We start from the raw sequence: 27,819 nt of genomic DNA, 5'->3' as shown, positions 1-27,819 counted from the left end.
CCGGGCGCGGCGTCGAAAAGGTTGGGGATCCCTGCTGTAAAGGACCTTGGAATACTCACCTCTAATGATCTAAGTGCTAGAGCCCACTGCAACTACATAGCCAAAAGGCATTAAGAGTTGTTAACCTAATCCTACGTAGCTTTTTCTCTGGTAATATCACACTACTAAACAGAGCATACAAAACATTTGCTAGACCAATACTCGAATACAGTTCATCAGTCTGGAACCCTCATTACGTATCTGATATTAGCACAATTGAGAAAGTCCAGAAATATTTCACAAGGAGAGTTCTCCACTCTTCTACTAGTTGTAGAATACCTTATGCCACCAGACTTGAAATTCTAGAACTAGAAAACCTTGATTACGCCGTCTTCGGTTTGACTTAAGCATGGTATATAAAATCATACATTGCAATGTCCTACCTGTCAATGAATACTTCAGCTTCAACCATAACAACACAAGAGCACACAATAGATACAAACTCAAAGTAAACCGCACCAAACTTGATTGCAGGAAATACGACTTCAGCAACAGAGTGGTCAACGTCTGGAATACTCTACCCGACTCTGTAGTCTCTTCCCCAAACCCCAAAAACTTTAACCTTAGACTGTCTACTATTGACCTCACCCCTTTCCTAAGAGGTCTGTAGGGGGCGTGCATAAGCGCACCAACGTGCCTACCGTCCCTGTCCTATTGTTTCTCTTATTCTTTTATTTTTCTTATATGTACCCATTTCATGTATTCACAACTATGTATACGCTTATACTTATTATCTTGTAAACAATTGGCAAATCAAATAAATAAATAAATAAATAAAAAAAAAAAAATAAACTCGAGGTGCCCCATGGCAGCGCTTCTTTTTCCAAGCTGATCCGCGCAGCGAGAGGGAGGTTAGCCTGAGAAACGATTGGCCCAAAGTTGCCTAGTGCTTTTCCAGAATAAAACATGCCGGTCCCGAAGTTCATCTACACCGAGATGATTCAGTCACTAAATTCTCTCTTACAGACGAGTGTGTATATGTGTGTGTGTGTGTTTTTTTGGGGGGGGGGAAGCAAAAATCACAAACTGAAAGGGAAGGGCGACGTTCTATTTAGTTCAGCCGCCGCCATTTTCGTAATTTTTTCCCCTTGCATCTTACTCTTAGGAGACTTCTCGCCTTCCGCCGCCCCCCCCCGGGCCCCTTTTCAAAACTATTCAAACTGCCACCCGCGGCCTGGCGGTTTTGCTCTTCCGCAGCGCCAGAGGACCCGCGGGGCGGGAGGGGGCGGTGAGAGTGGGGGCGGCTCGCACGCGCCGAGAGAGCGGTCGCCAGGCTACTCCGGTAAACAACCCCCGCAGCATGTCCCAGCTACAGTTTTTGGAGCTGCCCAAAGGAGTTTACTTGCCGGTAAGTGAGACTTTGAATGCTGCTCCTCGGACCTGCACTTCTTAGGAGGAGGCTTTGGGAATTCCTTCACATCCCAGGACTTTTAAAAAGGAGTCTGAGTTTGTGGCGCTAGGATCTTTCATTAAAACTATATACATCTGTTGCTTTCATTCAGTCCCACTGATTGTGGAGATTCTCAGTCATCCAGGTCATAGTTGTCTCAAAGGTGCTTTTCCAAAAGGCAAACAAAAACCAGTCCAGTTGCCTTTTGAAAAATCACCTTTGAGACAAGAATCATTGAAATTAAAAGTTTGCTTTTGAACAGTCATTTTAAGAGTTATCTCCAGGCTGGTATCTTTTTTTTTGAAAAGGCAAAATATAAAATACTTTAGACTAAAGGAGCTGACTTTTCCATCATGTACTGATATAATTTGTTTTTTCTAATTTAGTGAACAGAACAGGATTTTAAAGATATTGAAAGTCCTACCACTTTGCTACTGTCTAAATTTGTACAGCTCAAATAAAGAGCATTTGGCAGTGAAATGTTTGTCCTTTGAATAGCCCCCCCCCAAAAAAAAAAAAAAAAAAACACCTTTTGGAAACTAAGGGGATATTATAGTTGCATAATGTGAACAAAATTCAGGAGAATGTGTCCTGTGCTTCAAGGTAATTAGCACATAAGGCAGCTTTCCCCTATAAGGCTTGACACTTCAGGTGATTCCCTGAATTTCCTTATAAGTAGTAATACCTGATAAATAACAAAGGTGGAATATAAATAAAATAGTCTACAGAGTGTTAGCATCTGAATTCATTTGAGTTCCAGCTGCAAATTTGACATCTCAGCTACTGAGTTTAACTGATTTCTAAACTGTGGTCTATTTTAAATATTTACAGTTGACCATAATTAACCCTGGTTTGTGGTACTGGAAAGAAGATTCTAGAACACTCGAATTTTCATGGTAAGGATTCAATTGCCTCTCTGACTTTTACCTTTATTTTTAAATTTATCATGCTTTATACTGCTTCTAATTTACAAACCATGTAAATCAAGGGTCATTCTTCTCAATTTTGGTAGGATTATATCTTTATTACCTGACAAGCTGGTTGGTAAGAAAATAAGTAGTAGTGGCACCGAATATTTTAAATTAGTCAAGCAATTATTCCCACATAATACATAGCACCCACCATTGCTCCTCTTATCTCCAGCCACCATATCTTTAAGCTGACTAGGACTTATGAGTGCTCAATCCAATCCATTTGAGATACTAATATGCAGAACATTCTACTAATTTCATTTTTAGTTATGAATTTTCTGCTCATACATAATTATTTGACTTTTTATATTGCAGTGCCCAGCTTAAGGAAGAACTTAAGGACAGTAAAGAGAAAAATAAGAAAGGCAAGACTATCCAATTTCAGGAACTTGGAGCAAAGCCACTAGAAAGGTGATATTGTTTCAAAACCAACAAAAGTTTGGCTATCCAGCAATGATTTGTGGGTTTGGCAGTGGATGAGCAATAATTAGGATGTGAGAGGTCCTGGGTTCAAATACTGAACAAGGACTGTCTGGTGTTGTTGGTGCAGAAGATTGTACTTTGGGGGGTGATTATTGCCTAGAATAGAAATATATGGAAAATATTTCTGATATCTCAGATAGCAGATGAATTCAATTTTCTGTGCCTGGTATCTTGAGCTGATCCAACTTGTAACAGATGCAATTTGGACAAATAATCTTGATATAGGGTGATGTATGTGATCTTGCTCTGAGTGGATTTATACCTGTAGTGATTAAAAATGTTGTGTTGGCTAATAAATAAAACTTGCCTATAACTTTGGCTGTGAATTCAAATTATTTTTCCCTCTTGAAGGAAAAAAGGGTTCCACCGGAAGTCATGGTTATAAAAAAAATAGACTGTATAGAGATGGATAGGCTAACGATGAAAATAAAAGAGAGAGAAGATTCAATTTATTATAGGGCCTGGGATGCCTGGTATGAGTGGTTTAGAAATAAAAATAAAATAAAATTGCAATTAGGAAAAGAATGAGGGAATATGTAAATATGTAAATATACCATGGAGAAGATTGAGATGTAAGGATAAAAGATATTGATTTATAGTAAGAGTAAGATGTAATGGTAAAGGAATAAGTAAATACATATACTGAAAAATGTGAAGAGATGCAAAAGATGTCTTGATGTTGATAACAATGTATAAAGCTTGCATCCATTTCTCAAAAGGAGAGCAATACCCTCATTTTCATATTATAGATAGTATTACATTAATGTGATCCAATGTACTCTTCTTTAGAACTTTACTGCCAGAGAAATTCTACTGAATTGAGAGACAAGGTGAAAAAACCTGATGTTGGGCTGCCATTGATCATGTGCCTTAATATATATAAAATGCTTCTAGCAATTCCAATCTTTGAGTTGATTATTGATCATAGCCCCTTAGAGTGAATAGATCTGATATTTTAAACCCATGTTTTGATTTTTGGAAAGCATATAAAAGTTAAAGCACCTGTTTATCTCTCTCTTACATGCACACAAACATGCAATTTCTTCAGATTTTTTGGGGGTAAGGTGGGGCACAGAAGGTGGCTTTCCTTCTGTGAAGGAAAGCACAAAAGCAATATGTGATCTAGGTTGAAAAATATTACCCACATCTGGAGTAAACTAAATCCAGAAAAAGACATTGTTGGGTAGATAAAGAAACAGGAAAAAATTTTGTATGATTTTTAGTGGTTCAAGATTTATCTATCTTTCCTTTTTATCCTAATGATTACTAACTTTGTTTTTCTCCATTTTCATTGATGCAAAGAGTTCTACAACTAAATAATGAGAACTGGGCCATACGTTATAAGCAAGTTTTGCATAAATAGGATATGAATTGAAACGGAGAAACTAGCCTCAGACTTTTTTCACTTTTGGTAATCTATTCCAATACTAACTCAATTTTCTATGTACCTGAATTATGTAGAACTGTTGTGTGTGTTTTGCCTTTAGACACAGTAGGTACAAGAACAAAGCCTTATTTTTTTTTAATTGTAGGTCAGGTCCTCATTATTTTCGAAATCTGTTTACCTTGAGTGTTTCTTCTGGAGAAGACAAATCCCCTCGGCCGACCAAGAGAGCACAGTCTGAACTTATAACTCTAGAAGATGTTAAGTGTGAGTAAGGGAATGCTTATTTTGAATCACTAGGCTTGGAAACAAAGCCAGGCTAAGCCAGTTTGTATTTGGATGGAAACTGTTTAGAAATTTCAAGGCCATAGACTGAACTGGCAAGTTGAAAAAACATTCTGAACAAAGGCAGTGATAAATCACTAATATATGCTACAGTTGCTAAGAAAACTCCATGGATATGACCATATACACCTCAGAAGTTGAGCCTAAATTGAAGAGTTTTGTTTTCTTGTTAACACTATTCACTATTCCACTCATTGTCATATCTGAAATCAGGTGTGGGCTGCTACGGAGAACTCATAGCTAATGTTATAGCTGGTTTGGAGAACCGGCAAATCCCACCCTGGCTGGCCCCTCCTGCCCCTCCCCTCCCAGGAGTCTCTACATGACCTGTTTTGGATGCCAAGAAAGTGCAGAGCCTTCAAGGAGGCTCAGGGAGGGGGGAAATGGGACTCCCAGAAGCTCTGTTTCCGGCCTCTGGAGAGCCTCTGGAGCCCGGGGGAGACCATTTTCAGTCTCCCAGAGGCTCAAGGAAAGCCTCCGGAGCCTGGGGAGGGCAACCTCCCCCCCCCCCGCCGTGGTGCGGGAGGCCGACTAGGCCGTGCCCACCATGTCTACGCCCACTCAGCAACAGGGCAGAGAACCAGTTGCTGAAATTTTTGAAGCCCACCCCTATCTGAAATGGTTTGAAATATTTGTTTATATTACTTCTGTAGAAATGTTGTCCTCTATTTAAAAAGATGATTGCCCATTTCTGTGCAGTGGCGAAAATGCAGAGATCAGAAGTTCAACTGAAAGATGCCAGCCCTGTAATAATTATGATTAAAGAGCATAAGAGTACCAGAGGATAAAAGAAAACTACTGTTTTACATACTGCTTTATCCGCTTCTTCACAGATTTTTCAGTATCATTATGGTTTTACTTGTTTTTATGATTGGGATAAAGCATATGCTTTCATAAAGCAGATTCACGGAAAGCTTGGCATTAATAAATAGAATATGAACATTCCTTAATTAATGATAATGCTTTCCTTAAATACTTCGTTTCTTTTCTCCTGCAAGGAATCAAGGTAAAATTGAATTGTTACACACATATTTAACTTCCCTGATTTTTCTTAATGAAAATTTTAATTCTCAAAAATCATATAAGGCAGTTCCCCCAGAATTTTACATTTGAAAATGTTAGGGAAAACAGTGTGTCTTTATATTCCAAATTGATATATTTCATTTTAAAAAAATAGAAACGATAGGGTACAATTTTATTATTTCATTAGATATTTTCTTCTTTTTTTAAAGAAAGAATTGTACCTTTCATTATGATGTGTACCAGAAATAGGCATTTATAATAAAAGTAACTTGGTCCAAAGGATAGAAGTTCAGCCTTAAACCTAGTTCAAATTTCAATTTACTTGTAAAGGTTTTTGATTTGGGAGTAGTTATTTCCAGGACTGTCCACCTTGGAAAATAATTCAGAAATGCTTTGAAAATCATCCAAACAGAATATTTATTAAAACAAATTATTTTTTTTCCAAGCTTCCAAGTGATTTGGAGAAGAAAGATGCTCCTATTTTAATGACCTTACTGCAGTTCATCCAAATATTTTAGGAACTGTGAAGTGTCTCTAGCTATGATTTTTTCAGAGCTTATTTTTTCAGTGTTTTGAGGAAGTAAAATAGGTAGATTGTCCTGAGTTGTTATGAAGGAAGGGTTGGATATAGTAAAAAAAAGCCAAACACCAATTTATATAAGCCAGCTTTCTATTAAGATTTTAATTGCCCTGGTGCCTGGATATGATGATATGTGTAATTTGACATATCTGAAGGAGATGAGGTTCATCCCGGGTGCAATTTTTGGGGGTGTTTGGGCAAGAGACCAATTCCTGCCCTATAGATCAGATCGTTGTGTATTGCTCTAATACTGTAATAAACTGACTTTACCCTATAGATTTTATCATCTTTGTGTATGTATCGGCGTTCTTTTATAAATGATGCAGCTTTCCATCCCATTTAAATTTTTTCATTGGTTTAAAGAAGGCAGGTAAACAGTGACATTGTGCTAGAAAATCAGGTCCAAAATGCTCTGAGCATTGGATTGGGTTACTTACAAAATGAAGGACCTTGGTTAGTGCTTTCAAATTTCTGCTTCTTGCAAAGTGGAGGTCCTTGGTGGATGCTTCCAAATTTCTGCTACAGATTTCGCACTTGGAAAGGTTGGATTAAGCAGATTGGCTCATTATACTTTTCTTTCCTTGTGAATATTTTCAGATGCTGCTTTATTTCTGGCACATGAAGATGATTCCATTCACGTTTCTTCTTTCTCCTTAGTTATGAGGTACATATTGAGTGTTTCTGTTACATGATGTGTTTTCATTTAAGAGCAAATCAAGAAGTTGTAAGTTAAAGAAAATTGGTTCATTCACCAATGCTTGATCCAACCATTCATCATCTCCCACAATGCCTGGACCAGTCAGGAAGCACATAGATTTAATAATTGGATGGCAAGACCCTCTCAACTTTCTTAGGATCAGTAAAATTAAACATTTTCCAGATAATCTATCCAGAACTCTTCTCTCAATTCCATAGACTTATATTGCCAGGGTACATCTCAGAATGGATCTAAGCAACTTTATCCAACTGATGCCTTCAACATTGCTCACAGTGGTGCTGCAGATGTTTCTCTGGTCTCACTTTACCCAGGAAGAAGTGCATTGTTGGGTGCCTATAAGCATGATAAGAATAGAAAAATAATTGTTTGTTTCCCTTATTTTGGCAAAAAACTCTCACTGATGCTTACTTAGGTTTGTTCTTCATCTTTCGCTAACATCCCTCAAAATGTCTTCAGGAGTTAATTTCCATTTTAATCTCCAGGTGGTACTTTGAAAACTAGGAAGCTCCTAAGATCTCAAGATAAGAAACTGCCTAGAGGTGTTGGGAGTCAAGTTGGTTACACATTTAACCAACAAAATAACACCTGAGTTGGCACAACTGGATCCAAGACCAATGTTGTTTTTTTATTCTAAGAAGTGATTAAGGTCTCATTTGAACCAAGCATCTTCTTCTATAGCTGTATCTTCTACAGCTGTGTATGATTGAACAACTGATTACTAACACTTTGCCATCATCCCTCCAAGCTACCTGATCAGCAACACTCCAGTCTGGCTCCTGGCCAGATTGATAACAGAGTGTCCCAGGAGTATCCCAGGAGACCATTGTGAAGGCTCTCTCTCTTTCCCTCTCTCCCTGTCCCTCCCTCTCTCCCTGTCCCTCCCCCCTCTCTCTAGATGGAAGGATAGATAGGAAAAATGGCCCTCCCCCAAAAAGATATTAAGATGAAAAAACTTTCCCCTTTATCATCAGCAAACATACCAATACTGGAAAATTTATTGCTGTCTATTAAATACAAATAGATCTTAATTCTATATCTCACCTCATTTTCTATAAAACCCTCTTTAAATATTCATCTCCCCTTATTGATCAACAGAGATCTAGTAAAAAACAATAAAATTTGAAATATTCTAAATTTATAAAAACCCTTTCCGTTTACTCTACATTCCCTTCATCCCTCTCTTAACAATTAAACATTACAAACAATAATGGTGTTGAAAGCTATTAAACATTAATTTATTCAATTTAAACATTACCAGAATAACCCCTTATTTAAATATTCAAAAATTGATAGCATAAATGTTACAAACTAATCCATTACATCATTGAATATTTCTAAAATAGTAACAATTCAATCTGAAAATCCCAGCCATTCTTAAGTCCTGTGGATACATTCTAGCTCTTGTTTTTTATAGCCTCTTTGCCTTTTTTTCCTGAAGTTCATTATATTTATCCAAATCCATTCATAATTTCTATTAAGTAATTCCAGTACATCTCTTATACTTCAATATAACAGGATAGCCCACATCACTTTTAAAGTACATTATTTTTATGTTCTTTTGGATTTTAAATATTCATGCAGTTCCACTTGCAAATCCAGTATTTTGATCTCTTTTTTGTAATTTTTAAGTCCATCTGAAAGACCATTTTGATTGTCTTCAAAGGAATTTGTTCATCTTCAGTAGCAACTTTAAGTTCCGGTACAGAGTTGAAAAGCTGAAGCACTTCATATGCCCACAAATCAAACATTTCCTTTAAAGTTGCTGTCATATGCTTTAGTATTAGATCTTCAAAGTCTTGTTTGCAAAATGTAAACAAAACGGACTTTTCCCACAGGAGAGGATCTAATTAATTTCAGTCTTTCTTTAAATCAGTTTCACAAAGGCTTAGTTAGCATTTGAACTCTTTAAACTCTAAAGTACTTTGCTGTATATTGCCAGTTACAAAAAACATCTTACAAAACTAATAAGACTTAGTTTCTTTTCTTTTGAAACAGATTGAAGGAAAACTCAACCAGCAACTTGTAGGTTTGCAGTTCTGAAGGTTTATTAGTCTTAAAGAAGCTGTACAAAAAATAAATTGGAAAGTGATTAAGAAGATGAGATTTCATGAAACCTTAAGTCCATGAAAAGCTGAATTTATAGCTCAGAGCATGATGGAACCCATGACTCTCAACTGATGGCAAACGGCTGCAGAGGCATCAATTTCTGCTGTGTGTTCACAAAAATCAGTTGTTGAGGAATGCCTATGAGCAACCTTCAGATCTCTCTTTGTTCCAGAGAGAATTCTAGCAGATTGGACTTCACATCCAACTGCTTTTTGGCTGTAATGCTCCTGCAATTTGCATGGAGCAGGAAAATGTGCCTTGCCTAACTAGAAACTCTCTGCAAGAGAAAGAGATCTTTAAAGGTGTTTAAAAAAGTATTTTGACTGATCAACATGTTTTGGACATGTAATAGCAAACTGCTATCCACAGTGATTTTGGAAAAAAAGACTTGTTAACATGAGTTGAAACTAGGGTTGTATAGGAAACAAATTAGACTGATGGGTTTGCTTTGCTTTGGCATCAGTATTTCGGGCGCATGTATATCAGCTGGCAGTTGGGCTCCTTTTGACATAAATGTAGCTTCATTCATTCATTCATTCAATTTAGATGGCTGCCTATCTCAAATTCATTACTCTAGACAGCTAGTAAAAGTTAGAAATACAGTGAAACATAATAAAAAGAACATTCACATTACCAGCATAAATAACATGGATATAAAACAGAATCAACATAACCATTGCATAGCCTATGTCCCACATCTAGATCCCAAGCTTGTTGACAAAACCAGTCCTTAAGGCCTTAGAAAAGGAGCAGGGCAAATCTCAACACTGGCCTGTCAGGCAGGGGTGGTGGTGTGATGTAAAGAAAAGGGCTCTTCCCTCTCTCACCTCTCTGCTGCCTCCTGGACCAGTCAATACTGGCATTATTTTTAGACAAGAACCTTTAGCTCTTCTTAAAGACCAGTAAACCTGTACTTAAACAGTTTTAAATATATAGGCAGGAGTACTAGATAGTACTATGGTACTATCTCTGCTTTACTGGGCAATCCCAACCCCACCGTGGAGGAGGCACTTTACTAAGAACTAACCTATCCACAGATCAGACACAGCACTTGTATCTGAACCAATGGGCAATGAAGTCCAAAGTCTTCAGCCACCCAGTATACCTGTCAGATGATCTGAGATGAGCCAACACACCTTATTGGGGTGGCACAGTAGAACAAGAAAGTTCATTTCGCTACATGGCCCTTTTAGCAGTTGTCAGGTGTTTGGATTCTACTTTTGAACAAGGGTTTAGTGCTGTTCCAGAGACTAGTGAACATATGATTAAAAACAGTTTTAGATGATGGGGTAGGGCAGTTACAATGGAAAGATCCCTCTTTCTTGCAATTACTGCATCCGTCAGCTGTTTCTAAAACTATTATTAAATATTGAAATTTTCCATAAGAGTGCTAAACTCAGATTTAAATATAGCCCCCACCCCAACCCCAAGGACTCTGGAGTGTGCTCCCCCTCTACAGCAGGTGTCATCAATCTTTCAGGCTGGCTGACAGGTGCCGGCAATGGGAATCCAGTTCTTCCAATAGGCACCCAATTGCACAATTCTACGCTGAATTGTACATTGGGGGGGGGTGCACGAAGAGAGGCTCAGCCAATCTCATTGTACACATGTTGTACTCTGGCAATAAAGGTAATAATAATAATACATGATTATTGATTTGATGGGGAAGTCAGCTTGTCCCTAACTTCTCTTGCCATTTCTCTGAGCCCTGACAGCCTGGGGACCTGTTGTCAGGTCTGGCAGTTGTGGCAGGAGACAGTATATAGAGAGATTTCTTTCTTCACTAGGTAATTGATTGCATGGAACGGCTCCATAGAACTTAGATGCGGTGGGTGGGGGAGAACTTATTTTGAAAGAATTGGACTCCTATCCCTGAAAGCAGAACAGCTCTGGAAGGCAGTATTCAGAGCCAGAAGGAAGTCGATTGCCTTCAGAAGCCCAAAACATCCAATGGGAGCTGGATAGATCCCTGACTGATGCTGCCATCAACCATATTGCACACAGAGGTGTCAAAGTTTGTTTCAGGAGAAGAGGGAAAACATCTCTTTAACACTGGACCAGAAAAAGGCAAATGAAAGATGCATCCATAGTGGACTCAGGATGAATCAAAGGCAACAGATAAATTTAAACATGGTTAGCAGGGGTTCTTTGTGCCATGGTTACCACAATGTAAACATGAGCTCTTAGTTTCACTATTCACTATTCCTTCTACTATTCTCTTCTTGCATTCTGGATTGCAGCTATCCATAAGTTATGGACATCACCTGGTGAGCTATAGATATAGCCTGCTGCTGCTCATTATGACCTTGGTAATTTGCCATAACTTTTTTTAGTGAATGAGAATACTAGCTTTAGTCATGACCATACCACATACAGTATTGCTAGTGGTGAGGATAGGCAGTATACTGCAAGGAGAGCACAGGCCAGTTTTATCCCCAAATGTACTATATTTAGGCTATTATGTGCAAGCTAGGCTCTTTAATCTAGATATTATTTTGCAAGCTAGCATTCTTCTTGCCTCTATTCCATCAGATAGACGGTTTATGCAATATATAGTCACCTGCTTACAACTACTAAATTCAAGACAGATTCAAATTTCTATTTTAAAAATCTCTTCTTAATAATTGGAATTTGGTACCAACTTTTGGAAGAGCTTTGAAGGTTGCATCTCAGTCTTTAGGCAAGGCAGATTTTTGATGAGCAGGAGTGATGCTGGATGAAGAAACAATAAGGGCCGAGAGATATATCAGACTGGAAGAGGTGCAGGGTAGAAAGTTGAAAGTAAGGGTATGCTTTTGCTGAATTTAGGATCATGGAGAGAGCAAGTATGGAGATTTTAAGAACTGTCAAGTGATTTGAAAAGTGTTTTGGATATACACATTGGATGTTTTGTATCCTTGCCCAAATAACTGAATTGGTGAGATTAAAAGGTATGATTGATATGAAAGAGGATGGTAAAATCATTGCTCCTGAAGCAAAAGTTATTTCCCAAATCATAGTACCCTGTTCCAAGTAAAAATTTCTTTTGACTTTTAATTTTAATTTTGTGACTTTTAATTTTGTTCTAGGTGTAAGCAGTTGGATGATTTCCTCATGGCTTTGTTGTACTATATTTCTTTTTATCTGGAAAAAATAAACCTGGAGATGAAACCCAAGTCTTTTATGGGGTAACTACTTTTATGTTTTCCTAAACAGACTCCCATAACCACATTATGTACATAATATTGTATGGTAAAGTCTTGGTACTAAGGCAAAGGTATTCTCTTTCTTCAGACTTTGTGCACTCAGAGGATTTGCTGGTTTAATCTTTGCTAGACTGTGCAAAGAGCTTTCTCCATCAACGGAAGGTCTAGCATTTGGTGACCAGGTTGCCCAGAATACAATGATCTTGTCCCATTTTACAAATCTGCATGTATTTCTCAATGTCAAAGATTCCAAATTCTGTAGCAAGAATGTAGATTTAGGTCAAAGTGAACATTTAATCAATTTATGGGAGCAAGGACTTTCTAAGTGTAAATTAATTCTTTCCTGAGAAAATCAGCTTGAAAAACAAGTTTCTAGCCCTTTGTGAATCTGAAATACCTGCTGAAGTCAGAGAAAAGACAAAGATACATTTTACTCATCAAATTGGCTCCAGTGGCTCCAGTAATATTGCTTTATGACCGGGGGAAATAGCAAGTAGTACATAGTAATGTAGGTTACAGAACAGACTCTTCTTAGCCCACAATTTGATGATCTTGTAATTGATTTTTATTTTTATAAAGACCTGCCTTGTTTAGGGAGGGATGGCCAGGGCTCAGTGCTTAAAGGAATACATGATATTAGGAAGTTCTCTATTTCAATTCTCTGCAGTGCCAATATCTTATTATGTGGGAAAGATGTATTAATTCAAGAGAAGACAAAAAAATTAATTAATTCCAGTCAGAGAAGACAAAAGAATATGGACAACAGTGCTATGAAATAGGTCATATAATAGACAGAATAGGTAAATGCTTTCAGGTTCCCATCCCTTCCTGATCTCATTCTTTCCTCAGCTATTTGTAGTAACCTCTTAATGGTCTACCTATCTTTTGGTCCTTTTTAGGTTTCTTCTACCATAACTTTGAAAATTGATATGGTTTACCCAAACCTGGTTTAAAGCTGGCCAAAGCAGTATCTGGATCTGAATATGTATTTCTAGTGTACAAAACTGAAATAACTACAGGTAGTCCTCAACTTATGCCCACAATTGAGCCCAAAATTAATGTTTCTAAGTGAGAAATTTGTTAAGTGAGTTTTGCTCCATTTTCCAAGTGAATAACAGCCATGTAAGTTAGTTACATGGCTGTTAAGTGAATCTGGCTTCCCCATTAACTTTGCTTGTCAGAAAGACACAAAAAGTGATTACATGATCCTGGGACACTGCAACCATCATAAATATAAGTCAGTTGCCAAATGTCTGAATATTGATCTCATGACCATGGGGATGCTGCCATGGTCATAAGTGTGAAAAATAGTCATAAGTCACTTTTTTCAGTGCTGTTGTAATTTCGAACAATCACTAAATAAAGTAAGTCCAGGGCTACCTGTAATAATGACTGGCTGTTTTCCTGAAATATTCAATATTAAACTTAAAGCAAGGCTGAAAGTCCTCCAGCTCATGTACCTATGTCTAACTCTGGGCTTCCAACTTTAAGATACACAAACAGAAATAATTCTGGATACCAAACAGTGTTCCTTAAGCTACCATTACAAGAAGTCAATTTATTGTTGAATGTTAGGGGATTATCTTAAAGACTTTAGCTTATATAAAACAGAATCAGTTTCTGACAGAGAAGTGGTGAACACTGTTCAGAGCAATATATCTCTTTCTCTACAGTGTGCCGCATGTGCAGAGACAGAAAAAAGTATCAAAAAGTGATGAAAAGAAAAGGTGTCAAAAAAGGAGAGAATGGGTAGCTGAATTCACCTTTTGCTTGTTCTATCACACCTATCTAACAATATGCATTCAGTTTTGTATAGATACTTTCAAGAAAATGTTCCCCAGGACAGAAATAAATTAAAAAATCCTTTAATTTTTGTATTTTTTGGTCAAAACAGAAAGCCCAGCATCCTAGAAAAAAAAGAATTGAAAGAAATCCAAATAAAGCTAGCAGTGACCAAAAAGCACCTTGCTGAAATGTACTGTGTCCTTATCCTTGGACTGGGAATGTCTGATCAGCATCACATGGCTTGTGGAAAGTAAGGAAATAATTGTGCCTAAAAAATACTTTCTCTGATTCCAAATGGACGTTTTCTTATACTGCCCATCAGAAGACCTGTGCTTATTCTGTCTTTTGTTCATGAATATTTTTTTGTGTGGAAAGAAACAAAAAAGTGATAAGACAGTGCACAAGGGTTATAAATTACCTCCATCACCACATTTCATGAATGTGTGTGGATAATTGCATGCTGAACTATTTCCCTGGATATACTTTCTGAATTAATGTTCTAAATGTGATGTCATGTTATGATCTAAATTTGATGTCATGTCATATACACTGTGTATAAATGGCTATAGGCAATAGAGAATTGAAGGCAGATAAACTATTTTCTGAGTGGAAGTAGGGATGGTAAAGAGACAAAATAACAGTAGGCAGTTTTGTTAACCAAGAAGTGAAGTCTCAGTTTTTGGGACCCTTACTAGGAAATATGCACAGCCAACCAATGTGGGTTGTCATAAATTTAATTTATTTATTTATTAATACTACTAGCTCGATACCCATGCTTCGCTATGAAACTATTTAAATATACAGGCAGCTTAGTTTTTGGGGAGGAAAATAAGAGGGGGAAATTCTGCCTCTGCCTACCAGCATCCATCAATATTTATCTGGCTAGTGTCCTATCAGAGTGTGAGAGAGTTGAGGGCTGATTGGAAACTGAAACAGAATTTGCTCTGAGCAAGAAGGAGACAGCAAGGAGCCTGGGCTGTGGCTTAGCTCAATTGTTCTGTAGTAAAGCTGCTTGGTTCTGTGAAACTAAAACTGAAACTCATCTTCTCTGCTTGTGTTTTTGGAACAGATTTCTTTTCAGGTGGGGAGGGGGAGTAGAACTCCTTAGCATCAGAGCGTGTTAATAGTAATAATATATGAAATAGTAATGCTCTGATGGTCATTTTTGAAAAATCCTTTCTTAGTGAGCACCTAGAAGCCAAGAGGAACATACATGCCAAATTTCAAGTTTGTAGGCTTTACAGTTCTGGAGATTTTGTGATGATGCGTGAGTGGTATTTCTCTCTCACATACACACACACACACATATACATATACATACATAGATACACACACACACACACACACACACATATATGATTCAAAAATTCAAAAGAAAATGGTAGAAAAGGTAAGGGAGGGAAAAGGGAAAGGAAAAGTGTGGGAAAAGGGGGAAAAAGAAAGAAAAGACGACTTCCAATTCCCTTTGGTGCAGTACAATAACATAATAATATCAGACCTTTTTTACTTTTTACTTTTACATAGTAGTATAAACTAGTCATTTCTATACACAACAAACCTAATTGGGTAAAATGCATAGCCAGAGTTTCATTTTTTCCACCTCGAGCACAAAGTCCAGAAGCAGTTTCCAAGTAGACACAAAAGTAATTGTATTTTTGTCTTTAATCAAAGCAGTCAGTTTGGCCATCTCTGCTAACTCCATCAACTTCTGCAGCCATTCATCCATTGTGGGAATCAAAGTTTCCTTCCATTTTTGTGCTAAAGTAATCTTGCTGCCGTCAACATACACAGCATCAAAGTTTGAATCCCCCCCCCCCAAAGTCTTTTTCCATTAAATCCAAAAGAAAAGTTTCTGGTTTTATCTTTATATTCACTTTGAGAATTTTCTGTATTAAGATATCAATCCTACTCCAACATTTCTTTGCTCTGTCACATGTCCATCATAAGCAATAAAAGGTCCATTGTTTACTTTTATATTTCCAACATTCATTTGAAATACCTTTATACATTCTTGACAACTTATCTGGTGTTAAATACAAACAATATATCATCATATAATTTTTTTCTGTTAAGTTACAATTTAATGTAAATTTTATACCTTTCATCCACATATTTTCCCATTGTTAAAGCATGAAATTACACTGCTCAAAAAAATAAAGGGAACACTTAAATAACACAATGTAACTCCAAGTCAATCACACGTCTGTGAAATCAAACTGTCCACTTAGGTAGCAACACTGATTTGACAATCAATTTCACATGCTGTTGTGCAAATGGAATAGACAGGTGGAAAGCATAGGCAGTTAGCAAGACATCCCCAATAAAGGAGTGGTTCTGCAGATGGTGACCACAGACCACTTCTCAGTTCCTATGCTTTCTGGCTGATGATTTGGTCACTTTTGAATGCTGGCGGTGCTTTCACTCTAGTGGTAGCATGAGACGGAGTCTACAACCCACACAAGTGGCTCAGGTAGTACAGCTCATTCAGGATGGCACATCAATGTGAGTTGTACAAGAAGGTTTGCTGTGTTTGTCAGCATAGTGTCCAGAGCATGGAGGCGCTACCAGGAGACAGGCCAGTACATCAGGAGATGTGGAGGAGGCCGTAGGAGGGCAACAACCCAGCATCAGGACCACTACCTCTGGTAGGACAGGAGGAGCACTGCCAGAGTCCTGCAAAATGACCTCCAGCGGGCCACAAATATGCATGTGGCTGTTCAAACGGTCAGAAACAGACTCTATGAGGGTGGTATGAGGGCCTGACGTCCACAGGTGGGGGTTGTGCTTACAGCCCAACACCGTGCAGGACATTTGGCATTTGCCAGAGAACACCAAGATTGGCAAATTCGCCACTGGCGCCCTGTGCTCTTCACAGGTGAAAGCAAGTTCACACTGAGCACATGTGACAGATGTGACAGGGTCTGGAGACACCTGGAGAACGTTCTGCTGCCTGCCACATCCTCCAGCATGGCAGTGGGTCAGTAATGGTGTGGGGTGGCATTTCTTTAGGGGGCTGCACAGCCCTCCATGTGCTCGTCAGAGGTAGCCTGACTGCCATTAGGTACCGAGATGAGATCCTCAGACCCCTTGTGAGACCATATGCTGGTGCAGTTGGCCCTGGGTTCTTCCTAATGCACGACAATGCTAGACCTCATGTGGCTGGTGTGTGTCAGCAGTTCCTGCAAGACGAAGGCATTGATGCTATGGACTGGCCCGCCCGTTCCCCAGACCTGAATCCAATTGAGCATATCTGGGACATCATGTCTCGCTCCATCCACCAACGCCACGTTGCACCACAGACTGTCCAGGAGTTGGGGGATGCTTTAGTCCAGGTGTGGGAGGAGATCCCTCAGGAGACCATCCGCCACCTCATCAGGAGCATGCCCAGGCATTGTAGGGAGATCATACAGGCACGTGGAGGCCACACACACTACTGAGCCTCATTTTGACTTGTTTTAAGGACATTACATCAAAGTTGGATCAGCCTGTAGTGTTTTTTTCCACTTTAATTTTGAGTGTAACTCCACATCCAGACCTCCATGGGTTGCTAAATTTGATTTCCATTGATAATTTTTGTGTGATTTTGTTGTCAGCACATTCAACTATGTAATGAACAAAGTATTTAATATTTCATTCATTCAGATCTAGGATGTCTTATTTTTGTGTTCCCTTTATTTTTTTGAGCAGTGTATATCCAACATTCCTTGACCACTGAAATATATGCAGTGCTTTACATGTTCATTCTTTAAATTAAAATTCAATAACAATTTATAAACTTCAGCAATAATATGTTCATGACTACCACACAGTAGGATTTCCAATTCGTTTTTCACAAAATCAAACCAATAACTCTTTTTGTCTGCTTTAAATCTTTCTTTCAATTGTAAATATGTACATGAATGGCAGACATGTCCTTCTGTCCTCCTTAAACTTAAGGGTAGGATCACCAAAGTTAAAAGATATTATTTGACCATAAGTACGCCAGTCTGGCTTTGCCACCATTTCTTGTCTAAAAAAGCTTTCTGGGCAACAAATGTGGATTGTTTCCTGACAGGTAGCCTCAAATCCAGGTAAACAAGCAGGAAAAAAAAAACCCAACGTTTGCAGTATTAAAACAGAGTTATTTGGTCAAGCATTTTCAGAGAAGTTGAAAAGGCAGAACCTAGCTCGAATGGACCGACACAGCAGTGATTTTTTTTAATGGACCGACACAGCAGTGATTTTCTTAATAAAATTAATGATTGAAGCCTAACATTTCCATTATTCTTTGAAGGATAAATTTCTGATAATCAATGAGTAATGAGCTTTCCAGTTAGGGGTAGGCAACCTTTCAGTTTGGTTACCTGTCTTGTTTTTCATAATACAACTCCAAAATCTTTAACACTGATTTTTCTGTCAGGATCTGAGGGAAACTGCCAGCAGCCTGTTTATCATGAATGCATTGTAAGGATCCAAAGAGAGGCAGGCATGTTTATTAGCAGCATTTTGCTATCAGATTGTAAAAACGTTTACAGTAGTGAGAGCCTTGGACTTGGAAAAAAAGTGTTAGTTGTCTAGGTTGTTCATACTCTTCATATGTATCAGACTGAAAAAAACAAGTCTCTTTTAAGTCACATTCAACTTCTGCTAATTGAATACAATACAATTCTTGGCTGGGATATGGGATTGATTTGCCATTATCTTCTTCCAAGACAGTCTCTTTGATTCCCAATACAGCCTACAGAACTGTGATCTCCTGTTGGTCTCCCAATTAAGTAGTAAACAGGTCCAATTCAGCTGAACTTTCTGAGATTAGCCAAAGTTGGCTAGGTGCTGCTTCCCCACCTACTGGGATTGTGCATATTGCATTTCTATTACAGGTAGTCCTTGACTTACAACAGTTTACTTACTGACCATTCAAAGTCAATATGGCACTGAAAAAAATGACTTATGACCAGGGGTGGGCTTCAAATAATTTAACAACAGGTTCTCTGCCTGATCACTGAGTGGGCGTGGCCATGGTGGGCGTGGTCTAGTCGGCCTCCTGCACCACCCTGGGAATGAAAATGGGCCTCAGAGGGCCCATTTCGCCCTCCCTGGGCTCCGGAAGCTCTCTGGAGGCCAGAAATAGGCCTGTTTCCAGCCTTCTGGAGCATCCGGGAGGCCCGTTTTTCATTCTCCCCGAGCCTCCGCACGGCCCCTGCACTTACCTGCGATCCAAAACAGGCTGCATGGGGAGTCCTGAGTGTGGTGGGGGACGGTGGGTGGGGCCAACCAGTCATCGGAACTACTTGTTCACCGAACCAGATGTAAAATTAACATCCGGTTCGGCCAAATCGGTATGAACCTGCTGAAGCCCACCCCTGCTTATGACCATTTTTTCACTCTTATGATCGCTGCAGCATCCCTACGGTCATGTGATTTACATTTGGATTCTTGACAACTGACTCCCATTTATGACGGTTGCCGTGTCCCAGGGTCACGTGATCACCTTTTGAAACCTTACAAGCAAAGTCAGTGAGAAAGCTAGATTCACTTAACAACTGTGTAACTAACTAAACAACTGCAGTGATTCATTTAACGAATGTAGCAAGAAAAATCATAAAATGGGGCAAAACTCACTTAACAGATTTCTTATTCAGCAACATAAATTTGGGGCTCAATTGTAGTAAGTTGAGGACTACTTGTATCTGCTTAAGCAAAAACAAAAAAAATTCAGCAAATGTACATCACCACCCATCTTACTGAATCTGGCTCTGGACAGCATATCACCAGCAACAATGTGTGTTTAGCTATAGCCTCATTTGCACTTAATTACAGCATAAATGTGGGCTTATCCCTTAACGCTGCTTTCACCTGGTCCCAACCCATGAATGAAACATACTTTAGACTTCCTTAGATGACCTCCTCCTTTTTCTTCATACCATTCAAAAGCTGCTTCAGCATTTGTGAAATCATTACCTGGGAGGAAAAACAGATGAGAGATTGCAAATAGCAAATCAAGTTAGGACAATTTTCCACCTGCTCAAGGGTGTGGACTAGCACTGGGGCTTGGTACTGGGAAAAGGCCCTTTCATTAGTTTCCTTAACTTTTATGAATGTCTGGAAAATATTTAACCTGAACTTAATTATTCAAGCCATGATGTGCTATTTTAAATAATACATGATATGTAATACTTCTGAAAGAACTTCTGTGTTATCGCTCAGCAACTATTTTGTGAAAGGTCACAATTAATGAGAAAATTATCACTGCCTATATATTCTACATGTTATTTTTCATAAATCTCACCATTTATAGTTCATCTCCCTTCCTTCCCCACTGGTTTAGGTATATCTAACACTTAACTCCAGGATAATCTTTTGTGACTATCTTGAAGTGGATTTCTGTCCATGAAAACTTATAGATGTGTTAATCTTTAAAGTACTAATGGTTGCTTCATTTTTACTAAAAGAGGGTAAAAATAAAAGCATACTCTGAAGTAAGCTCCTTTCTAATGCATTCACATGCATTTTTCCTTCTCTTATTAAGATTAGTCTGGCAGGAAAGATAACTTCTGAGCCAGTGTAAGCCTGGGGCAGAAATCAAATGTTGTCAGCAAGGCCAATGACAGCAGAAAGACCAAGGAGAGCAGTAGAGGACACATGGGAAAGCAGCAAAAAACAAAACAAAACAAAACAAAACTACTCTCCAAGACAAAATGATAAAAGACGAAGATTCAAGAGCATATTATAGATAACAGATAACAGATAATCAGAGTTGGAAGGGACCTTATAGGTCATCTAGTCCAACCCCCACCCACCCAAGCGGGAGACCCTTTACCATTTCTGACAAATGGCAGTCCAATCTCTTCTTGAAAATCTCAAGTGATGACGCTCCCACAACTTCCGAGGGCATTGATTGATTGTGTTCACTGTCAGAAAGTTTCTCCTTATTTCCAGATTAAATCTCTCCTTGTTCAGTTTCCATCCATTATTCCTTGTCTGGCCTACAGGTGCTTTGGAAAATCCTCTCTCTGGCAGCCCCTCAAATATTGGAAGACTGGTATCATGTCTCCCCTGGTCCTTCTCTTCACTAGATTAGCCATGCCCAGTTCTTCATATGTTTTAGTCTCCAGTCCCCTAATCATCCTGGTTGCTCTTCTCTGGACTTTTTCTAGAGTCTCAACATTTTTTTTATAATGTGGTGACCAAAACTGGATGCAGTACTCTAGGTGTGGTCTTACTAAGGCTTTATAGAGTGTTATTAGTACCTTACTTGATCTCGATTGTATCCCTCTGTTAATGCAACTTAGGGGTGCATTAGCTTTTTTTGGCTGCTGCTGTACACTGCTGGCTCATATTTAGCTGGTTGTCCACTAAGACTCCAAGATCCCTCTCACACTGGTATTGAGCCTGGTTTCACCCAGTCTATATGTGTACTATATGTGTACCTATCTTCTTGGGTGTTAGCTATTCCTACCAGCTTAGTATCATTTGCAAATTTGGTATGTTCCCCTTCTATTCCCTCATTTAAGTCGTTAATGAAGATATTGAAGAGTACGGGGCCTAAGACGGAATCTTGTGGCACCCCACTGCTTACACCCCTCCATGTAGACTTAGACCCATTAAGGATGACTCGTTGAGTACGGTTTGTCAGCCAGTTGCGAGTCCATTTAGTGGTGGTGCTATCTATTCCACTTTTTTCTAGCTTACTAAGAAGTAGGTTGTGGTCTACTTTATCAAATGCCTTGCTGAAATCTAAATATATTATGTCCACAGTATTTTTCTGGTCTACTAATTTAGTCACTATGTTGAAGAATGAAATAAGATTGGTTTGGCATGATCTGTTTTTAACAAACCCATGCTGACTGCTAATATTACTTTACTTGTTTCTAGATGTTGGTAGATCTGTTTTTTTTAATTATCTTTTCCAGTATCTTCCCAGGTATTGATGGGTCTATAGTTTCCTGAGTCTGTTTTTTTTTCCTTGATGATGGGAACCACATCAGCTCTTTTTTTGAAAGATATGGTGCAGTGGCTCTGAGATGACCTCCGCCAGCTCCTTTAGAACTCTGGGATGTAATCCATCAGGCCCCGGTGATTTGTGTTCATCAAGATCAGACAGGTGTTCTCTTACTATTTTTTTTTGCTTATTTTAACTTTTATTTCTGGTCTGTCTTTTACAGTTATGTTTTTGGTGGGTTGAGCTATAGTTTCTTTTTGCGTGAAGACTGAGAAATAGAAATAGTATGCAGGCGTCCTGAGCAGCATTTTTCTTGCAACTTTGAATTTGGGTTGGTCACCAGGACCAGAGATTTACTCTTTTGAGCTTTTGAACTGATGCTGGAGCCCAGTATGAGTCTGAAAACTCAGAAGAGTAAATCTCTATCCCAGTGATCGACTCAAATTCTATCTTGCATCATTATCATTCATGGATATTTTTCCTTTATGTAGAAGGAATTCTACCTATTTCCTTATCTGGACCTTCTATCATTTATTCCTAAAGACAAGGATGAGCAACCTTACAATTTTTTGCACAGTGAGGACGACCTATTGGGTGAAATCACATTGCACATATGGGTATGGCTATATTAGGGGGATTTGGGGATTTTCTTTGTTGTTTTACCCATGATTTGTTGACTTTAGATTTTAAAACTGCAGTATTCATGTGTTTCCCACATGAACTGATATAAATCTGTGTTGTTACTTTTCAGTAATTATGGTTAAAGAGGCCTCTTTGGTCTGCAAACCTTGACTTTCAGGATTGCATATAACCCAGATCGCTGATTGCTCATTTTTCGTCTATACGTCTACTCATCTATGTGTCTATTACGGATCGTTTTGTCCTTTTGTCTAGGCTGCTATAAGAAATTTATGGCCAACAGCTTTGCTGATCCTGTCTTGTTGAATTGCCAAGGGATAGAATAAGGGTTAGAAGACCCATTTTAAGTGTCCAAATTGCTTGTTGCACACAAACTGCAAGATGAGATGGCAGAATGAACAGTTTCATTTCAGATTTTAAAGAGGTGGTAATGATGAGAAGGAAGATTTTAACTCAGTTCATGCCTAGTATGTTAGGATCCCCATTCTGTTCTCCCAAATATGGTCTTAGAATTCTTAGCAATGGCAATGCCCTCTGGGGAATTCTGAGAGTTGAAGTCCATGTCTCTAAGGGACCCTGGGGAAGGTATGTTAGGATTCTTCAGTGGTGTTTTTATCTGCAGCAAGGATATGTGAATGTGTATTTAGATAGGAGACTGAAGCAATGCTATTTAGTTTTGTCACCTTAAGATTTCATGATCTCACTGCACTATTGTTTGTGCTACATGTGTGAACTGGTCTAGAATGAGAAATCTGCTTGATTATTTGTGAGAGGCACCACAGCAAATTTGCAAAGCCAAACTAGGTGTGGTGTTGAAAGCTTCATAGAGCATAGTTTCAGCTGTCAGAAACAATGAAGGAGTTGAATTTTAAACAATATTAATACATTTTCCACATCAAAATGTGGGAAACTCAGCGCTAGTTAGTGGTTATAATTAAGGTAACTGAATGGGAAATACTGCAAGTGAAAGGAACTGAACCTGTTCCTTTCAGCAACTTCTCTTCCCAATAATTTTATTCTAATCAGGGTCTCATCCAACACTGAAGCCCTTTCCAGAGCATTCAGTGCTATTTTCCATGTACCATTTTTTTTAAAAAAACAGATCCCATTCTATCCCCCCCATACATTGTATAACTAGTTATTTGTAAATATACAAAATGGATGCCACACCTTTTACCTGTAAGTATTACCCAGGTGTACATTCAGCAACATTGGATTAAGCCAGCCTCATTGCTTGCGGTTGGGGAGTGTTTTTCCTTTTCTTGATTAGGCTGAAAAAACCATGCTGACTCGGTGGAAACCCAACCCAGCGCTATTCATGCAAGAAGCTACATGAGTAAGGTTGTTTAGTGACCCAGCTGGAAAGTCTAGCTCTGAAGAATGGATTTCAGGGATTTAATTATTTCCACACCCCAATCCATTCCCACCACATAGTTACAGAAAGGGAAAAATTAAAAGTGAAGGGCGACTTGAAATAAATCACCTGAGGAAGTGAGGGATCTTTGTAGTGGTCTGATGGGCAACACAAAGGTGCTGTTCAAAAGGCAGTTGGACTTCCCTGATTTTTTTCCTTGAAAATGTTTTACTTCTCATCTTGGATGAGAAGCGAAACATTATTAAGGAAAAAAACCAAGAACGTCCAGTTTCCTTTTAGTCAGCACCTTTTGGACAACCATGATCTGGATGATTGAGAACCTCCATAGGTGTCTGATGGGTAAAGGAAAAGTTACAGTATGTAAAGCCTAGAATAAATCTTCAAAAATATTAAGATAGAAACAATATTTTAGAATAATTTCTCTCTCCCCCAAAGAAAATCTTTGTTTCATATCTTTGTTTCATATCTTTGTGCAGATATGAACATATGGAATAGGAAACAAGGGGCTGTTTACATTTGCATATGACAATCAAAACTTTATCTTGCTTTCAGATGTAACAATGCAGTAGATACCATATTACAGGTGGTCCTTTTGTTGAATGACCCTTCAAACTTACGATGGTGCTGAATGAGTAGTAGTAATGACTGGCTGTCACACTTATGGTCACTGCAGCATCCCAATGGCCATTTATGATCTTTTTTGCCAGCTTCCTTCAAGCAAAATCAATGGGGAAGCTGGCAAAAGATCACAAATGGTGGCATGGTGTCCTCACTTGGTAACTCACAATGATTCGCTTAATGATGGCAACTGGGAGTGCCAGTTTCCATTGCTAAGTAGTGCAGTCATGTGACATTATGCTTTACAACTGTGTTGTTTTGTGATGGAAATTCTGGGACCAATTGCTGTCATTGAAGATTTCATAAAAGAAACACTTATGTAATATACTCTTGTACAAGGCAATTGCAGAAAATTGAGAGGGTTTTATGCTTAATACTTTGCTACTTCTTTTCCTTGTTTTAGAAAGAAAATATCATCATCTCGGAAAGACAGGGAATTCTTTGAGGTAAGTAGGGGCTAACATTCACCCTAAGCTAAAATTAATTGTATCTAAATTTTGTGTGATTATATTGGGGGGGGGGGAGTCAGATGGACCAGGTTTTGAGCTGTAATATATCACATATGTCACCAGAAAGTCAGTGAAAAATAAAAGCTGTTCATGACCAACATGTCCTAAACTTAAAAAGAAGTTTTTACTAGTTTCTATATGCTGAAAAGACTAAAAATGCAATCCTCCCTATGTTCATTCAATATAATTGTAATTTTTATTTGTAAATGTACTTTAAGTAGAAAAAGAATTATATTCCTGTTTGCTTTTAGTGCTTGTACACCTTTGCATCCTACGTAGCTTTTGTGACATTCAGACAAAAGAATCTCAAGGAAATCCAGCAAGAAGTTGGTAGATTGCTCCGGTCAAATATGTTCAATTCTGCTTTAAGAGAGAGATCCAAGTCTAAGGAAATGAAAATGGATATTACCGAAGAATTGATGAAAGCCACATTTGCCTTTCGCAAGTAAGTCTTCAATTCTATTTCTCTCTGATCCAACCTACCATTTTGTCAATTTTAATAGGAAGAGCTTATAACAGAAATTAAATATGTTATAGCTAGAGTTTCATACATGCATACTTGCTCACACAAGCATAACATTTCAGTCTTCATATTTTAGATTGGTTTTTGTTTATTTTTAATATTTTAGGCACGTTTGCTTAAATATCCTTTCTTTAACTTACACTTTCTTCAAAGTTGTAAAACTACATCAGGGATTGGAGGGAGATATCATGTCAGCTAACCACTATATACTTGTCACACCCAGTTTTTCCAAATTCATATTGAACTATGTTGAAATTTGTTCCAGGGTAGAAAAAATATGCTTTGCTCTTGTTAGTTGAATGTGACAATGTTATCATGTCTGACTCCAATGTTCTTAGGGAAAAAAATATTTGCCTTCTTATTTAACAACTCCCATTACTTTTTTCTGATGTTGCTATTTTTTGTTCTTAAAGGAGAACAGATGTTAAGCAGCCAGCCATAAGAAGTGTCATGGATCAGCGATCACCAGTGCTTAGTACTTTGCTGCCTCTGGCTAAAGACAGTGCTCAATATCTGTTTCAGGACCATTATCTTCGTCCCAGCAAAACTGCCCCACGTTACATCCCAGAAAACTTACCAGAGTTGTTTTCTATTGTGTCACCCTCCAAGTAAGAAATAACTTCAGTATCACACATTATGTAGTGTCAACCTGTTTATTTAATTTTATTTAACATATTTATATATCTACCTATGTGTTTCTGGGCGACATACCAGTACAACATAGTACAAGAAAACTCCATGCCATAACAAACTAAAAATAGTCAAAAATAAATAAAGTAAACATATAAAATAAACAAATAAAATCCAAGAAAGCGGGAAAAGAAACACACACAGGCTCTCATATTCTAATGTTCTTATCAACTACACCATTGTTTGTAGCCTTGCTTAGATCCCTTAGGTGGCTATATTTTTATTTATTCAATCCAGTTTTCAATTGTGATGAAACAAATCTTACAAAGTTTTACCAATCCTATTTGAGTGATGAGAAGATTATTGTTGTCTCTCTAGTACCTAATTAACTTGCTTTATTTTCATATACATTTATAGTTGCTTTTACTACATTTACAGTTGCTTTCCTCCAATGAGTTGAAGATTGCATATTGAGCTCTTGAGTGTATTTAATATCCCTGTCTTTTCTCCTGCAACAGGATTGGTATTATTGGATCTCAACGCACCAAGTTTGTCCCTCATACACTTTTACCAATTGGGAGCACAGAGGATGAGAAGGAAAATGGGGAGACTCTCGAAAGAAGTGTCTCTTCAGTATTGTCAAAGGAAATAACCACAGGCTCTGGTAGGGCTGTTCAAAGCGGTGCCAGTCACCAATCTCTGGCAATTTCACGGGCTACGACTGAAGGAGACTATATTGAAAATTCCCAGTAATACATGCTAGTATGAGGGATACAATGCCCATGTATTAAATCTCTTGGCGATTTTCTAATTAGCTTTTGATTTTATCCATTACTTATGCCTGAGAAAATATGGCAAGTTTAATACTATTAAGTGTCAAAGTGCTGCCCAAAATAATACATGAAAAATCCTCATGAGGACAAATACTATAAACACTTTTGGTTTGTACCAGTTTAACTGCTATAGATATTCAGCCAAAAATGCTGGGAATGTAAACTAGCTTTAAGTATTTGTAATTCAAATATCTGAAGGTATTTCTAGTCATATATGAATTATTTATGACTAATAAAGCAGTTTAAACTGGAACTTTGGATACTCATATAGACTAAGTTTGTAAATTATGTCTGTTAAACAATGGTTTGATTTAGTCCAACTGACTCAATTGCTTGAGTTCAATACAACACAATCAGGTACATTTAAAATTTCTGTTGACAGATTGGTTTTGCAAATGTGTTAGATCGTTCAATGGAATGTATTGTATAATTAATCAAGCAGTATGGTTTTCAAACAGGTAAAAGTATCTATATTAAAATCATAAGAGAAATAGGCACAAATATACCTATTTTAAGAGTATACCTACTTTAGATAAAACTGCTTCTTAATGTGGAGGAAGAGACTGGACAGCCCCTTGTCTGGAATAGTATAGGGTCTCCTGCTTGAGCATGGGGTTGGATTAGAAGACCCTCAACATCCCTTCTAACTCTGTTATTCTGTTCTGTTGTGTTCAATATAAATGTAGCAAGACACTCTTTTATTGAGTGGATGTTCAAAACCTATGATATTGTAACCAAGGAGTCTTTGCCTTGCATTTTACA

At 38.1% G+C, this 27,819-nt stretch overlaps 1 protein-coding gene across 2 annotated transcripts; it reads left to right on the top strand.

The window, feature by feature from the left end:
* The first annotated feature begins 829 nt into the window (after positions 1–829).
* PPP1R36 (protein phosphatase 1 regulatory subunit 36) lies at positions 830–27,310 on the top strand. 2 transcript variants are annotated; one of them, XM_026670141.2, is made up of 11 exons: positions 830–1,387; positions 2,261–2,325; positions 2,716–2,811; positions 4,416–4,534; positions 6,813–6,879; positions 12,108–12,206; positions 14,119–14,259; positions 24,966–25,008; positions 25,323–25,516; positions 26,008–26,202; positions 26,743–27,310. In XM_026670141.2, exons 1-11 carry the CDS (start codon positions 1,340–1,342, stop codon positions 26,975–26,977), a joined length of 1,302 nt encoding a protein of 433 aa, XP_026525926.1. In that variant the 5' UTR covers positions 830–1,339; the 3' UTR covers positions 26,978–27,310. The 2 variants fall into 2 exon arrangements, with proteins under 2 accessions (XP_026525926.1, XP_087808415.1); XM_087952289.1 differs by lacking the exon at positions 2,716–2,811.
* The last annotated feature ends 509 nt before the right edge of the window (positions 27,311–27,819 follow it).

This window comes from Notechis scutatus, chromosome 1 (genome assembly GCF_049901735.1).
Source record: "Notechis scutatus isolate UNSWTSFEM ecotype Mainland chromosome 1, rNotScu1.2, whole genome shotgun sequence".
Taxonomy (NCBI): domain Eukaryota; kingdom Metazoa; phylum Chordata; class Lepidosauria; order Squamata; family Elapidae; genus Notechis; species Notechis scutatus.
Note: the sequence above shows the minus strand (reverse complement) of the source record. Positions and strands in the feature narration are given on the sequence as shown.